The sequence below is a fragment of the Notolepis coatsorum genome (assembly GCF_963971535.1).
Source record: "Notolepis coatsorum genome assembly, chromosome: 4".
Lineage (NCBI taxonomy): Eukaryota > Metazoa > Chordata > Actinopteri > Aulopiformes > Paralepididae > Notolepis > Notolepis coatsorum.
In genome coordinates this window covers 108915839-108932574 of record NC_140168.1, presented here as the reverse complement: position 1 = coordinate 108932574, position 16736 = coordinate 108915839, and the positions used below count along the sequence as shown (strand labels likewise).

At 46.8% G+C, this 16736-nt stretch overlaps 1 protein-coding gene across 1 annotated transcript in view; it reads right to left on the bottom strand.

Annotated features, from left to right (window-relative positions):
- The window catches only part of focad (focadhesin), a gene marked incomplete at its 5' end in the record, with an annotated part of 227009 nt that overhangs the window by 99097 nt on the left and 111176 nt on the right, over positions 1-16736 (bottom strand). The window contains one exon of the mRNA XM_084312069.1: positions 9280-9369. Coding sequence (XP_084168195.1) covers positions 9280-9369 — 90 coding nt within the window. The remainder of the gene's footprint in view (positions 1-9279; positions 9370-16736) is intronic.

The window sequence follows — 16736 nt, the reverse complement described above, 5'->3', positions numbered from 1 at the left end:
GAGTACTCGGGCTCCACTGCTGCTGGCGGGATCGATGTACATGACGCTCGCTTTGCTGCTGGATGGTGCGGGTGAAGGGCGCCGTCTGTTACTGTCGTGAAGTATGTCCAGATGGGCTCCATCGCACTTGGTGCACCTTTTCTTTAAGCGGCATTCGGCTGCCATGTGTGAGCGCGCACAGCGAAAACAGCGCTTGTTGGACTTTATCCATTGACTTGCTTCCTCCGCGTTCAGCTTGGGGAAGGAGTCACATTGCGCTAGCCAGTGTTCTTTCTCACAGTAGGGGCACACTATCTTCCACTTCTCCGTTCTGGAGGGGGTACTGTGGCTCCTGCTGCTCGGTACTGACTCCGATTGGTGCATCACAGTCACCGATCTTCTTCCATCATTTAGTCGTCTGGTTCCTTCTCTGGAGCCAGGGGTGCTCCGTCCGAATGTATCTAGCCGTAGGCTGCTGACTTCTCTCGCCAGGAAGTCTGCTAGATCGAGGAGGTTCGGTTCGGGGCCATTCGGGTCTCGGTGGTCCCTCTGTCGCCTAAAACGCTCCTGTCGAGCGGGCGGCAGCTTCTCCAAGATCCTTTCCCCATTTGAGTTGGCGTAAAGTTCATGCCTCCCTTTCTCTCTCTGCGCTCCCAACATCCCTACCAGGGACTGCACTCTGATGGACAGGTCGTCCAGTGCTCGATTGTCTATTGCTGGGGGTAAGCGGTCGATGTGTCGGATCTCCTGGATCACGTAATCCCATATGCGCCCATACCTCTGGTCCAATGCTACCAGCGCTGCTGTGTATGGGGTGGTGGAAGTCGCGTAGGCGAGCGCTATATTATGTGCGCGGGGTACCTTTAAGTGCTTCAGTAGGATGGCGTATTTGTGGCGTTCATCCAATACATCCACCAACATGGTCTCCAGACACATGCGGAGTTCTGTATACTGGGCCCGGTTCTCTTGGGTGAAGTCGGGTACCATAGGCGTGCCAATGTATGACGCTGACTGTGGATACATCGGCGAGCGTTGGGGGAGAGGCCTCCTAGGCGAGTCTCCTCCCGCTCCTTGGTATGGGCTGGTACCGGCAGTGTACCATGGCCCGCTTGTCCAGGTGCTGTTCCTCGGTGCGGGTCGTGCGTCGTGCTCACCCGTGTATAGAGTCGGGGGTCTGTAGCGCAGCTCCGCGGGAGTATAGCCTGGGCTGTACCGGACCTCCTGGTCCGGTAGAGTACTGTGCTGTCGTCGGGCGTGGTTCTCCTCCTCTTCCTCTTCGTCTTCAGTTAGGTCATCCAGTGCTTGTAGTCTCTGGTTTAGCCTCTCCACAGGATATGCTGCTCCTTCCCGGTTGCTAGGTCTCGCTTGGACCGGTGGGGGGAGGTGGTCTGTGGGGGGTATAGACCTCGTCTGTTGGTCAAGTTCAGGGTTGTTTACTCGGCTAGGGGATGCCGCCCTGGAGGTGTGTCTAGACGAGTTCCTGGAGCCTCTGGCGGAGGGAGAGGGTGTTGTCCGTCTGATCAGCTGTTCTATTAGTTGCGCTTGCTGTCTGTCGCGCTCTGCGTCCCGTAGAGCACCAGCAGCTGCTCGCTGGCTGTCTGCTCGGTCTCGGGCCACATTCTCTTCTCTCTGAATGCGTCTTAGTTCTAGACGTATATGCTCTTCTTCGCTCCGCTGCTGGATCTGCAGTCGGTCGCGTTCAGCAGCGGCGTTCAGGCTGATGAGGAAGGCCTGCTGTAGGGTCCTCTCTGCCTCGCTGGGAGAAGGCGGTTGTATAGGGGAGCCTTCCCTCGGGGTACTCCTTGCGGAGCCTTGGAGCTCTATCTCCACGGTGCTCTCCCCGTCTTCTTCCGTGCCGAGTTCTCTCTCGGTAGCGTTGTATTCCTCCCGGGACTCATCGGGGACTACTTCTTCAGTACTGGCGGGGTGTGAAGTCATGTCTGGTTCCCACTGGTCCCCACCGTGAACTTGGTCAGTTACATTAGAGCCCGTAGGGGCCTCTATGGTCGGGGTAGTCTGGGCGTTGGGGTTAGACATACTTTTACTTTCTAGTTTTACCGCGTTTACTGTTAGTAGAAGACTAGGTTGTTGACTGACAGCGTAAGCCTCTAAGTACTGAGGGAGCCGTCGTTCGCGCTGCGGGCGTTGGTTAGGAGGATCGTTTCGTGGAGTGTTCATCATAGGCCATTTCAATATTAATAACACTATATTAATATTACACTAATTACCATCCGGCTCGAAGGACCAATTGTAACTGAGGGGTACAATTCCCTGACTGTATTACTAGATATGATACTTACTACCACTACCTTTGTACTTAATATTCGGCCACCCAGTACACGGCATAAATATATTATGATGAACACTGTCACGTAGATGAAACGGATCCAACACAAATGTACGAATTAGAAATAGGTCTTTATTTCTACACAGCGATGGTGTGTAGAGCAAGCACTTAATCAAATCAATCACATTTATGAATGGAATTAGTATGCACTTTTATGGCAAGAGTATTCGTCGGTATATCAATAGAGAATGTCCAATCTCTGAAGGCGCAGGTGGTACATATACGACCTGGAATAGTTTAAGGAATAACAGCAATGATACTTTAATGATTATATACTGGATACACTAGGGAGGGTTAATCCGGTCGCTTGTAAGCCGACAGGAGTAGGAGGGGGGGGGGGGTAGAATCCGGCTGCCTCATCCGGCCAAGGGTATCCCAGGTGAACCCACTGTAGTGCCGTTCAATGCGCCGGCGATCCTTGGACCACAGATGAAAGCAGGTGGACTCTTTGTGGGCCGGCTCTCTCCGGTCCACGGGGGAGAGACGTGAAGCGACCTCGTCTTGCAGAGCGTCTCCTCACCTTGCGTCCTCTCCAGGGGGGGGGGTTCCAACACACGGCAGTGTCGGGGGTCTTTATCCATGGAATAATCAAAGTATACAAAGCATAATCCGTGCCTGGGAAGGCGGGCTGTCGTCGGTAGAATAATCCGGTATACAGGTCCACTCGCTCGTCGGCTCTGGGGCTCCTCGGGTGCAGCTTCACGTGGGGTCAACCACCCTGGATAAGCAGCCAGTTCTCTGCCCGAAACGATGGGGTACTGACTACGGTAGTATTCTCACCGCACGAAGCACTATATATTAACAGACTATTATTAGCTTAATAGACTACGTCCAACTCGACGATATAGTGCCAAATATGACTATTCAAATATTAATATACACGATGTCTCAATACCGATGGTAGGCGAACTTGGCCTTACTCCCACACGTGGCGTCGCGGGGAGGCTTTACGTCTGTGACTCTATTGGAGGGTAAGAAACTGGACTGAAAAGAAAGTCCTACTTTAGTAGCGCAGTATATATACGCACTATGAACAAATAGTCCCATTAGTGGTGCGGTAGCCAGATTCCTACGCGGAACTAGGACTTGTTCGTACATGTGGAGCGGTACGTTTGAACTGGGTCTGAGGGGTATGGCAGCCTGGCACCAAGGTCTCGACCAATAGTAGAATGGAGACTATTATGGGATGTTCAGTAGGCTAGAATGGATATTCAATGCATATTGTACAAGGAATATACAAGGAATATCAGGGAATATTAGAGAATATACAAATACAATTAAATATATATATATAAATAAATATATATATTCGGTTTAATCTGGCCCTTCACAACAAACAGTGTAAACTATATAAATACCTCTTAATATAAAAATATGAGGTTTAACACAATGAAATGTTTTTAAATGTTTATTATAATTATATATATATATATATTTTTTTTTTTGGATGGAAGAGCCACACATCCGGGCAAAGAGCCACATGCCACCCCTGTGCTAGACGCTCGCAAAGTGCTGTGACTTTAGTCTGTTCCAACGGCCCATAATGTGGAATAACGTTCTAATTACATTTTCCTGAAGTCATTTTGAAATTTCAGAAACTGTGCAAGATAAAACGGGTACTTTTAGGAAAAGTCATTGAGTGACAGAGCTGGAGCTAAAATCTCGACTATAGGGCTTAGAAATTTGTGTCCGACTTGGGGCTGGGCGATAAATCAATAACGATAATTATCGCGATTTATTTTTCCTCTATATAAATATGAAACGTGGTCAATAAATTTTTTATTAATTTTTTTTTCCATTGTTAATGGCAGTTATAAAAGTTTTATTGGGGCGCCCCAGTGGCGAACCACATAGCGCGCTCAGCCGCGACACGGCCGACCCGGGTTCGACTCCCGAACCCGTCGTTATTTGCCGAATGTCTTCCCCCCACTCTGTCTCCCATTCCTCCTCTGTCTCTCTCTACTGGACTGCCCAGTAGCAATAAAGCGATAAAACGCCAAAATATTAACAAACAAACAAAAAAAAAAAAAAAATATATTGTTATACAGTTCGTGTTCATGTTCTAACTCAGATTTGTGGTTTGGCAAGTAGGCCTAGTTTGTCATGTTCTGACAATAAAGAATATTCTGAACCACAATTTATTTAATTTAAATAAAACTAACCTTCTGGTTTCTTCAGCTTTCATTCAGCAGCAAAAATAGCCTTTACACTTGACAGAAATAATTATTTCATGTATATCGAGATAATTATCGATATCGAGTGATATGAAGAACGTTATCGTGATAACATTTTTGGCCATATCGCCCAGCCCTAGTGCGACTCAAACTGATTTTCCGACTAACGGTAAAGTAACAGTGTTTTGAACCCGAGATCCCTGAACACACGCAGGTACAGTTGCAGCCATTAGGACCGGCTACCATTCTACCACAGTGCCGACGGGGTTGATTTTGAGGTTGATTGCTGTTCTGTTATGTGCCACCAGGAGGCGCAAAGCCTGCCTTGCAGTGTTGATCGGATAGCCACAGCACTTCAGAAATAGGTCTCGAAATCCATAGCAAACTTGTAGAATATTTATATCAATTTGACATTTATAACTTATGATGTTTATGTTTATGTTTATTTAGGATCCCCATTAGCTTTTGCACTTGACAAAAGCTATTCTGCCTGGGGTCCGGCACACACAACGATACAACAATATTCAATACATTACATCATTATTGTTACGAAGGATCAGATTAAACCGAATATATATATTTACTACTTGATATATATTGCATAATATTTGTATATCGTCTGATATCCCTTGTGTATTCTTTGTACATATACACGGAATATCCCTTTAACCTAGTACAGACCATAATATTTCGTTCTCCTATTGGACAGCGGCCCCCTAGGCGCCACTGCCATACCCCCAAGGTCTGGTTCAAAGTCACCGCCAAAGACATGTCTGGACATGAACGGCTCTGCGCCAGAATACGAGACAGGAATAAGGCTGGTACTAGTTTGTTCGCCTAACGTATAAATATGGCGCAGGTGAATACAGAAGTAGTTAGAGTTACCCAAGTGAAGCTTCACCCACGATACAACGTGCGGTGAAGTAGGGCCCGTTTGGCCCCAAAATAGAGCATTGAGACCGCGTGCGAATTGATAGCTGAAGTATCAGAGTTTAACGCTGTACCGTCGAGTTCGACCTATTCTATTAATTCAGTAATAGTCTATTTATGTATAGTGTATCGTGCGGCTACCGTTCTACAGTGACTAGCATCACCAACGCTTCCTCGCACCAGCTAGTGTGCTTATCCAGGCTGGGCAGCTTAACCTGGCGCCTTCATCCGAGGAGCCCTAGACGAGGACCGTGTGGATTATGTACACTGGATAACCCACCCGACGACTACAGAGCCCTTTCCAGCTGGATTATATTTGCTTTGGTCCTGTAACTGATGGAGCGGAGAATCGTCTCTACACCCACAATTGTGTGGGATTTACACTGTGAGGAGCATCGTCGAGCCCGCCTCTAGGACGCCCGAGGCTGGCTAGCTTTCTTCAATGCGGAGCTGCATACCGGAGAATAGCTGCTGCTTTCGTCTGCCGATCAAGGGAGTAATATACCGTCTCCCGTAGCAGGAGCTTATTGAGTCCCCGTTGATCCAGACTTTCGTTACCGACAAACCCTCTCCCCTTGCTGGCCTACAACCGGAGGGACCCTACCAGTATCTCCCGCTGCCTTACTAGTGTACCATAGATATAATTCCTAAGATACAGGTGGTATTCATTATCTCCTGCGTAATATGATAATGGACTTACGTTATTGATTTACTCACGCACATTCTTTCGCCTTATAAGCGCGACCCTACGAAAAATATTGTTATATACTATCATTGCTGCTAATAAATATTCTTAAACCCAGATTTGTGTGGAACCGTGTCATTGTGGAGGTGTTCATCATGATATACCTGTGTACTGTATGGCCAGTAGTAATGTACATAAGACAGTAGTGGTTTAATGATACCATACTTATTATACTTATACAGTCAGGGAATTGTACCCCTCAGTTACAATTATCAACATCAATTACATCATCAATTACATCATTATCAACATCAATTACATCATCAATTACATCATTATCAATATCAGTTAGGATGATATTGTACAAGATATTTATTAGTAAAAAGTATTAAAATAAAATAATTAAAATCAAATAAATAGTGCTTCCTGAGCAGCACTCACTGCCATCAACATAAATACAACTAACAGTCAATTGGTTTTCACCGCTAAGGGCTCAGTGCATGCTCGTTAGTAGATGGCACTTTAACTTCCTCTTGAAAGTGGCCTTGGATTCTATTTCAGCTAAGTAGCTTGGCAATGAGTTCCATTCCATGATAGCTCTGTAAGTCACAGAAGATTTTAGTAGATTTGTTCTGGGTTTGGGTGCCATTAGATGGCCTGACGTAGCTTGTCTGGTCATATGGTCATGTTCTTCTCTTGTGTAAACTATATTATCATAAAAATACTGTGGTTTTTTGACAACTTGAACATTTCTGAGAAAAGTAATGAGACGGGATTGCAGACGTTTCTCAACGGGAAGCCATGATAATTGTCTGTGCATAACTCCAATGTTAGTGCGCTTTGAACAGTGGAGAGCTAGCCTGGCAGCCTTATTTTGAGCCATTTGTAGTTTCTGTATATGTGTTTTTGCTGCTGATGACCATATTACGGGACAGTACTCAAGATGTGACAAAACCAGAGCCTGGATGACTTCTTTCAAAGTGGTTGGTGTTAAATACTTTGTGCATTTTCTTGTCACAGCTATGCTCCTTCCTATTTTTGTTATGATACTGTCAATTTGCTTTGTCCACTTTAAACCAGAATCAAGAACCATGCCAAGCAACTTAGGCCATGGTTAGACAGTGTTTTTGTGCTCGTTTTTATATGTTTTTGAATACGTTTCATGTCCCTATTACACAGAAATGCGTTTTTTGGCGGATACGGCTGAAACGCTAAATTGTGTTTGCGTTTTGGAGAACCCCTAAAAAACGCGCCGACAACAGCCGTGTAGTCTGCACGGAGCCGTTGTTGCGAAAACGCCCATGCGCAGTAGATACCATCGCGTGCCCTCCGGTGACAACAGAGTTTGTGTGTGTGGGTGTGTGTGTGTGTTTGGGACATAGCTCCCAGCTCCGTGTCCCTGTGTCCCAAATAGCTGCAGCTACCATGTGTTGTCAAGTTATTGTTATAAGGACCCCAGTCCAAGCTACAACAGTCTGCATTCCCTTAACAATTGTTTGTATTGAGCCGTATTGTATTGTACCCATTATGCAATATGTTAAATAAAGTTTACATCCATTCATTCTGCTAGCATTACCGATTGCATGAGCAGCTGGCTAACATTAGCTATCAGGATTCAGACCCTGTTAGCTCAGAGCTCCTCTTTCAACTTAACAAGCATTAAACAAAATGGCCCAGTCATCTATTCACCTTTGTTTAATACACACAGCGTTGTCTCTAATGTTATCTAACTACTGATAGCTCCCGATATCATCAGTTTGGTGCTGGCTAACTAGCGTGAGCTAACGTTAGCTTCTAGCCACAATGCTATACTGTTATAATGGCATACTCCATTGATGTTAGCATGCAGCTAACAATGCTACCGATCTTTTTTTAGACTAAACTATACGCTCTTGGTGGTCACTTGTGTTGATGTTAGTTTTGTTTCATCAACAAATGACAGGCAGAACACACAGTGAATGTATCTGTTTTGTTTATTGCACTTTTATTAGGCTTTGCTGAAAAAGAATTGCTGCATTGAGTAAATAGGCAAGATGGTGGCGCCCATAGGCGCCTGCCTTGTTGACATTTTCTTTGCTGGAGCTTCCAGGAAGTGTATTGGCACATTCAAGTTATGATTGGTTGAAATTGCCTTCATGTTCGCCACCTACTGCCACCTACTGCTTTGGCAGTGTACTACATCAGTGTGCTCAGGTGACAAAAACTAAAGTGTGACTCGAGGCTGCGACGTCGCGGCGAAACGCATATGACAATGAAACGAAAATGAAACGAAAGGTGTAACCGCCGCCTTAGCCTATTTTACCTGTACCACTGGCTGACCAGCCAGAGTCAGGCTTAATTGTGGATCGCTGCTTAATATGTGCCTGGATCCGAACACCATTGCTTTTGTTTTTGCAATGTTGAGTACCAGTTGATGATGATGAAGTTAAGACAACCTTTCTCTAGGCTTTTGAAAATACGACACACAAGCAAGTCAATCCTAACCACTTAGGAGCAGCGGGCAGCAAGACATGCGTCTGGGGACCAACTTCAGCTGTAATGCCTCACGTACATGTCTTTTCGGGAGGGGAGTGTTTGTTTAATGGTGGAACTGGGAGCGGCTGGCTGACAGACAGACAGGCTGACAGACATGCAGACAGACAGACATGCAGACAGACAGACATGCAGACAGACGTACAGACAGACAGACAGACAGACGTACAGACAGACAGACAGACAGACAGACAGACAGACAGACAGACAGACAGACATGCAGACAGACAGACATGCAGACAGACGTACAGACAGACAGACAGACAGACAGACAGACAGACAGACAGACAGACAGACAGACGTACAGACAGACAGACAGACAGACAGACAGACAGACAGACATGCAGACAGACAGACATGCAGACAGACGTACAGACAGACAGACGTACAGACAGACAGACAGACAGACAGACAGACAGACGTACAGACAGACAGACAGACAGACAGACAGACGTACAGACAGACAGACAGACAGACGTACAGACAGACAGACAGACAGACAGACAGACAGACAGACAGACGTACAGACAGACAGACAGACAGACAGACAGACGTACAGACGTACAGACGTACAGACGTACAGACGTACAGACGTACAGACAGACAGACAGACAGACAGATATATTACTGACTTGTGGTCCAGGATGGGGTTCAGGGAGCAGCTCTCCAGAGTCTCCAGGGAACTCGCCAGCAGCTCATTGCTGTGCTGATTGGAAACGTCACTGGGTACCAGAGGGGGGGGGGGGGGGGGGGGGGGGGGGTCAGGGGAGGAGGTAGAGGGGGGGGGGGGGTCAGGCGAGGAGGTAGAGGGGGGGGGGGTCAGGTGAGGAGGTAGAGGGGGGGGGGGGTCAGGTGAGGAGGTAGAGGGGGGGTCAGGTGAGGAGGTAGAGGGGGGGGGGGGGTCAGGTGAGGAGGTAGAGGGGGGGGGGGGGGTCAGGTGAGGAGGTAGAGGGGGGGGGGGGGGTCAGGTGAGGAGGTAGAGGGGGGGGGGTCAGGTGAGGAGGTAGAGGGGGGGGGTCAGGTGAGGAGGTAGAGGGGGGTCAGGTGAGGAGGTATAGGGGGGGTCAGGTGAGGAGGTAGAGGGGGGGGGGGGGGTCAGGTGAGGAGGTAGAGGGGGGGTCAGGTGAGGAGGTAGAGGGGGGGGGGGGTCAGGTGAGGAGGTAGAGGGGGGGTCAGGTGAGGAGGTAGAGGGGGGGGGGTCAGGTGAGGAGGTAGAGGGGGGGTCAGGTGAGGAGGTATAGGGGGGGGGGGGGGGGTCAGGTGAGGAGGTAGAGGGGGGGGGGGGGTCAGGTGAGGAGGTAGAGGGGGGGTCAGGTGAGGAGGTAGAGGGGGGGGGGGGGTCAGGTGAGGAGGTAGAGGGGGGGTCAGGTGAGGAGGTAGAGGGGGGGTCAGGTGAGGAGGTAGAGGGGGGGGGGTCAGGTGAGGAGGTAGAGGGGGGGTCAGGTGAGGAGGTAGAGGGGGGGTCAGGTGAGGAGGTAGAGGGGGGGTCAGGTGAGGAGGTAGAGGGGGGGGGGTCAGGTGAGGAGGTAGGGGGGGGGTCAGGTGAGGAGGTAGAGGGGGGGTCAGGTGAGGAGGTAGAGGGGGGTCAGGTGAGGAGGTAGAGGGGGGGGGGGGGTCAGGTGAGGAGGTAGAGGGGGGGTCAGGTGAGGAGGTAGAGGGGGGGTCAGGTGAGGAGGTAGAGGGGGGGGGGGTCAGGTGAGGAGGTAGAGGGGGGGGGGTCAGGTGAGGAGGTAGAGGGGGGGGTCAGGTGAGGAGGTAGAGGGGGGGTCAGGTGAGGAGGTAGAGGGGGGGGGGGGTCAGGTGAGGAGGTAGAGGGGGGGTCAGGTGAGGAGGTAGAGGGGGGGGGGGTCAGGTGAGGAGGTAGAGGGGGGGGTCAGGTGAGGAGGTAGAGGGGGGGGGGGGGTCAGGTGAGGAGGTAGAGGGGGGGGGGTCAGGTGAGGAGGTAGAGGGGGGGGGTCAGGTGAGGAGGTAGAGGGGGGGGGTCAGGTGAGGAGGTAGAGGGGGGGGGGTCAGGTGAGGAGGTAGAGGGGGGATCAGGTGAGGAGGTAGAGGGGGGGGGGGGGGTCAGGTGAGGAGGTAGAGGGGGGGGGGGGGTCAGGTGAGGAGGTAGAGGGGGGGGGGGTCAGGTGAGGAGGTAGAGGGGGGGGGGGGGGTCAGGTGAGGAGGTAGAGGGGGGGGGGGTCAGGTGAGGAGGTAGAGGGGGAGAACATGCAAGCAGTTATTTCCTTCATGGTCCCTGATTTTGGACATGGACATACATCAACATAAAACATGAACCTGTATTAAACTCCTACACATACCAACAAGAAACTATGATAGTAGTTTAATACATTTAGACAGATACCTACCCTCTCCTTCCTAGACGTGGCTACTCTACATTTAGACAGATACCTACCCTCTCCTTCCTAGACGTGGCTACTCTACATTTAGACAGATACCTACCCTCTCCTTCCTAGACGTGGCTACTCTACATTTAGACAGATACCTACCCTCTCCTTCCTAGACGTGGCTACTCTACATTTAGACAGATACCTACCCTCTCCTTCCTAGACGTGGCTACTCTACATTTAGACAGATACCTACCCTCTCCTTCCTAGACGTGGCTACTCTACATTACACTGGCTAGTAGGGGTGTACGTGCAGCCATACCAAGAATACGCCTCACAGCGCAAACACACGAGTCGCACATGCAGGGACTCGCGGGTTCCGTGCACATTTACATTGGAACAACTGTAGGGGCATTACAACTTTCTTTCGTTTTCTTGTTCGCCCAATAATGTTAACCAAAGGAAAACCAATGGAAAGACACACACACGCGCGCGTCGCCAACACACACACCAACATTAAACTGTGTTTAAATCCAAGTAATCCTCTGCCATCATCTGTTCTCTATAGTCTTCAGTCTCGTGAAGTTAAATCCTCTCTACAAGTGAAACTGAAACTTAACAAACAAACAAACAAACAAAGGGGCAGTAGGCAATTAATTTACTCTGGATGCCTGAACACAAAATTACACCAGTATCACTGACTACCACGGCAAGCCTATAGACAATTATTCTATTTAATTATAATAATTATCATAAATATAGAATAATAATTATAAATATTTTGTTTCACTTGTACCGAACTCGTACCGAACCGTAAACCCCAATACCGAGGTACGTACCGAACCGTGGCTTCTGTGTACCGTTACACCCCTACTGGCTAGCCATTTCTTTGTGGCACTTCTAAAGCTTCCCCCCTCTTCTATGCTTTTCAGGGCCACTGGAAGCTTGTTCCACTCCAACGCAGAATATTAAAAAGTATTCGTGTCCATTACCGTGTTGAATTTAGGAAGTATAAAATCTGTACTGCTCCTTCTAGTAGAATATGTACGATTGTCACGCTAGCGATTGAAGTAATTGGACAAATATTAGGACCCTTATTTTGAACTATCTTGCGTGTAAGACCTAATTTGATATGAATTACCCTTTTATTGACCGGAAGCCAGTTTAGTTGCCGAAAGAAGGCTGGCCCTAGGTGAGTGCGTGGAGGTAACTTAAGGACTACCCTCAATTTATTTTGAGCGGTCTGAAGTTTGTTTATTATGGCCACTAAACCAGGAGGTGGCAGCAGATGGGGTTATGGGGTGGGGTTATGGAGGGTAGAGTGGGGGTTAGGGGGTGGGGGTAGAGTTCAGTACAACAGGAAAAACATATTTATAATAATTATTATATATTTATAATAATTATTATATATTTATAATAATTAGAATTATTAAATATAATTATTTTCTATTAAGTTATACTTAGTTCCACCTAGGCTTGCCGCGGTAGTCTGTGATACCGGTGTCATTCTGTGTTCAGGCATCCACTGAGTAAATTAATTGCCTACCGCCCCCACAGTGTATGTACTTTTTATGTTTCACTTCTAGAGTAGATTTAACTGCACGTGAAGCAGAGCAAGAAGACTCTAGAGAAGAGATGACATGTTACACAACAATGGCAGAGGATTTATCAATATTTTGGATTTAAACACCGCAGCAGCTCGACTGGAGAGGAGATCAGTAAAAGTACATTTTGCTTAAATTTTTTTGATCAGCTGTGAGTGAAAGTCGCGTGGAAGAAAGTTGGTGTGGGGGTGTGTGTGTGTGTTATTTGGCAAACAAGAAAATTATGAACTTTTTCAGTAATGACCCTGCTGTGTTACAAACATATATTTTGGGAAGGGGTGAATTTGGAGTTTTTAATTAAATTCTGCACGCCAAAAAAAGGTTCTGCACGTGCGCTCTGTTAGTGGTTAACGTACCGTTGCATTTGTTCGGTACACAGCGCGTACTGAACCGAAGGTAACGTGTACCGTTACACCCCTAGGGGGTAGGGGGTGGAACCACAACATGTTATCAGGTAGCTCTCCTCAAAACAACAAATATTAAAGATGTGTTTACAGTACAATGATGTAAAAACATGTTTCTGAAAGTATTAAATAACCCCAACCCACCCAGCCTCCACACATGAGGCCTTTTTGGTGCAAATATATCAGGCAGATATTATACTTTGTTTGAATGTTTTTTTTTTTTTTTTTTTTTTACTACATTTTTTAGCGTTTATCGCTTTTCTGGTCAAGTATGACCGACAGATGTAGGGTGGAACGGGAGAGAGAGCAGGGGAAGACATTCGTCAAATGACGGCGAGTCCGTGACGCAGCGCGGTACATGGTGTGCTACTGGAGCACCCTGTTTGAATGTTTTTTATACATTACAGTCTTTCATGGGCTCTAGTGGGCTCAATTTCAATGCTAGATCCACTGATACCAACCATGTCATGCTAGTTTACCAGCAAAGAGGTTAAGCATTACTCCAAAGATAAACAATATTTGCCAGGCTAAATGTCAAGGATATAGATGACAAGGAATCTGTAGATATCAAACAGGCCATGCTAGCTTACAAGGAAAGGGGTAAAGTGTGGCAATTATGTATTAATTGAATTGTTCAATAATGTAAAAGTAAATAAATTGATGAATACAATTATTGTATCCTTCACATTTGGGTGATATTTTGCCATAGAAATAAAAATAATTTAAAGGTATTGAATATTGGCAAAAAATATCTGCAATCCTACATTATTGGTATTGGCTACCGATCTACAATCTCCCAGTAGTGCATACTGCATACAGGAGAACACTATGTCCAAATAACCTGGGTGAGACACACACACCAACCCCCACCCTCACCCACCCACAGACAATATATAGTTCAAGTTTTTTATTAGTTGTCATACAGAAATACAGAATACTTTTGCATGAAATGCTTCTTTCTGTTTTGCTCCTGAGTGTGCTAGATAAAATAACAAGATAAAATAGTATAATATAAGTATAAAAGTACGTAAACAAGTGTAAACAAAACAAAAATGTTCAATATACATATATACAGTATATGTACAGTCTATACAATGCAGATACAGTACAGAGAAATGGTGAGGTATAGCTTAGCTTGTGGTGCCACCTTGTGGTGGTGAGATGCAATGAGGTGCATGAGATTGATGCCAATAAATATAAAGTGTGTTAGTGTCTAAAGTGGGTAAAGTGGGTGCTACAGTGTGTTGTTTATTTAAAGTGAGTGTGTGCGTGTGGATGCGTGTGTTGTGGGTGTATTTGATGGTCCGTTATTGTTCATTGAGCATCCTGATGGTCTGGGGATAGAAGCTCCTTCTGAGTCTCTCTGTGCTTGCCATGAGACTCCGGTATCGCTTGCCTGACCGCAGCAGTTCAAAGAGGCAGTTGTTTGGGTGGCTGGGGTCTTTGATTATTCTCTTAGCCTTACCCATGCAGCGCTTGTTGTAAATGTCTTGGAGAGTGGGAAGCCCCCCTCCAATTGTGCGTTCGGCTGAACGGGCCACTCTCTGTAGTCTGCTATATGAAGTATGCTTATGTGTATACTAGGGGTGTAACGGTACACAAAAACCATGGTTCGGTACGTACCTCGGTTTTGAAGTCACGGTTCGGTACGGATTTTCGGTACAGTGGGGGAAAGTTTGGCTTTCCATGTTCCACTCAGGGGTGATGTAGTGTGCAGTAACTAATTGTACTTGTAGGGCTGTCGACTAATATTCTATATTGAAATTAATAATCGACTTGTAACATTTAAAAAAAAAAAATTATAATTATATTAGATTGTGAAAAAAACAGCCCCCGGTGGGCGGTCGTTAGTAGTTAACATACCGTTGTATTCGTTCGGTACACTACACAGCCGTTCGGTACGGTACGGTACACACTGAAACGGATCGGTTCGGTACGGATACGTGTACCTTTACACCCCTAGTGTATACTGTATACTTACTTCATCAGAGCATATATTTAGCATTTTTAACATTTTTAGATTATATATATTAGATTAGATTAGCATACTGCACTTTGTGTATACTGTATACTTACTTCATCAGAGCATATATTTAGCATTGTTAGCATTTAGCATTTTTAGATTATATATATTAGATTATATATATTGTAACTATATTTATTGTACTACTTATGCATATACGATATATATATATATATGCGCATGTCCAGAGTTAATTATATTGTACTGCCTTTTTATTCTTCTCCACTGTACTATAATTATGTCACCTGTATTATGATGGCGCTGCTCCGACCGGCTGCCTCTCTGTTCGCTCCGTCGAGACTGTGTTTACTTTTGTTAATATTTATAGTTTTTAGAGTTTTGTTCGTACCAACTGTTGGTGCATTTAATGTATATGACCGTCAGTCACTCATAGACATTGGATTACGGGAAACTTACCAACTGGATTACTCACTGGATCAGCTTTCCGAACCGCATCAATGGCCTGAAGAAATTCTCCGGAGATCAGGACCAGATCCTTTGTTCCTAGACCCCAGGAACAGAGGAACCAGACGGCGAGGGAAGAGGGCTGGGATCCGTAACAGGCTGAGATCCAGACGCCACCGTACACCACTGCCCAGTATATTGCTAGCCAATGTACAATCAATTGACAATAAACTGGATGACATCCGAGCAAGGATTCAATATCAAAGAGACGTTAGGGACTGCAACGTCCTCTGCTTCACCGAGACGTGGTTGACGCCGGACGTCCCAGACCACGCAATTCAACCGGCTGATCACTTCTTTATCCATCGCAAGGATCGGACATCAGCAGAGTCCGGTAAACAACGTGGAGGAGGTATTGCCTTCATGTTTAACAAAAATTGGAGTGATCCAACTAACGTGAAGGAATTATCCAACCACTGCTCCCCAGAACTGGAATATATAACCATCAAGTGTCGTCCTTTCTTCCTCCCGAGGGAGTTAACGGCGATCGTCCTGGTCGGAGTGTATATTCCACCGCAAGCCAGCAACAAGGTTGCGCTCTCCAGACTACACGACGAGGTAAATAGAATCCAAGTGGCGAATGTTAACGCCGCCATTTTAGTTCTGGGAGATTTCAATAGCGCCAATCTGAGAAAGGTATTGCCTGACTTCTATCAGCATGTGACTTGCAACACCAGAGGCGGTAACATCCTAGATCACTGTTACACGCAATTTAAAGGTGGCTACAAGGCTCATTCTGATAGTGGCTTTGGTAAGTCAGATCACGCGTCAATCTTTCTTTCACCAAAGTACAGACAGAGAATTAAAAGTACTCCCGTAGTCTCGCGAGAGGTGCAGAAATGGGATGTGACGTCAGAGGAGACGATCCGGTCAGTGTTTCACCACACAGACTGGAATGTGTTCCGCGACACAGATAACATTAATGTCTACACGGAGACAGTGCTGGACTATGTTTGTACTAGGGTGAAAGAAACAATCCCCACTACCAAAATGAAAGTTTACCCAAATCAAAAACCCTGGGTAGACAAATCCGTCCGTGAAGCTCTGAGAGAGCGCACCAAAGCATACAACGACGGCCTAGAGGCAGGCAACATGAATGACCACAAGGTGGCGCGATACAACGTAAGGAGGACAGTGTCAGAGGCCAAACGACGCTACAGGGATAAAATTGAACTCCAGTTTGAACAAGCTGACTCTAGAGCTATGTGGCAGGGGCTCAAAACGATGACAGACTACAAAGGCGCCTCCCTCAAACTGAACAGTGAC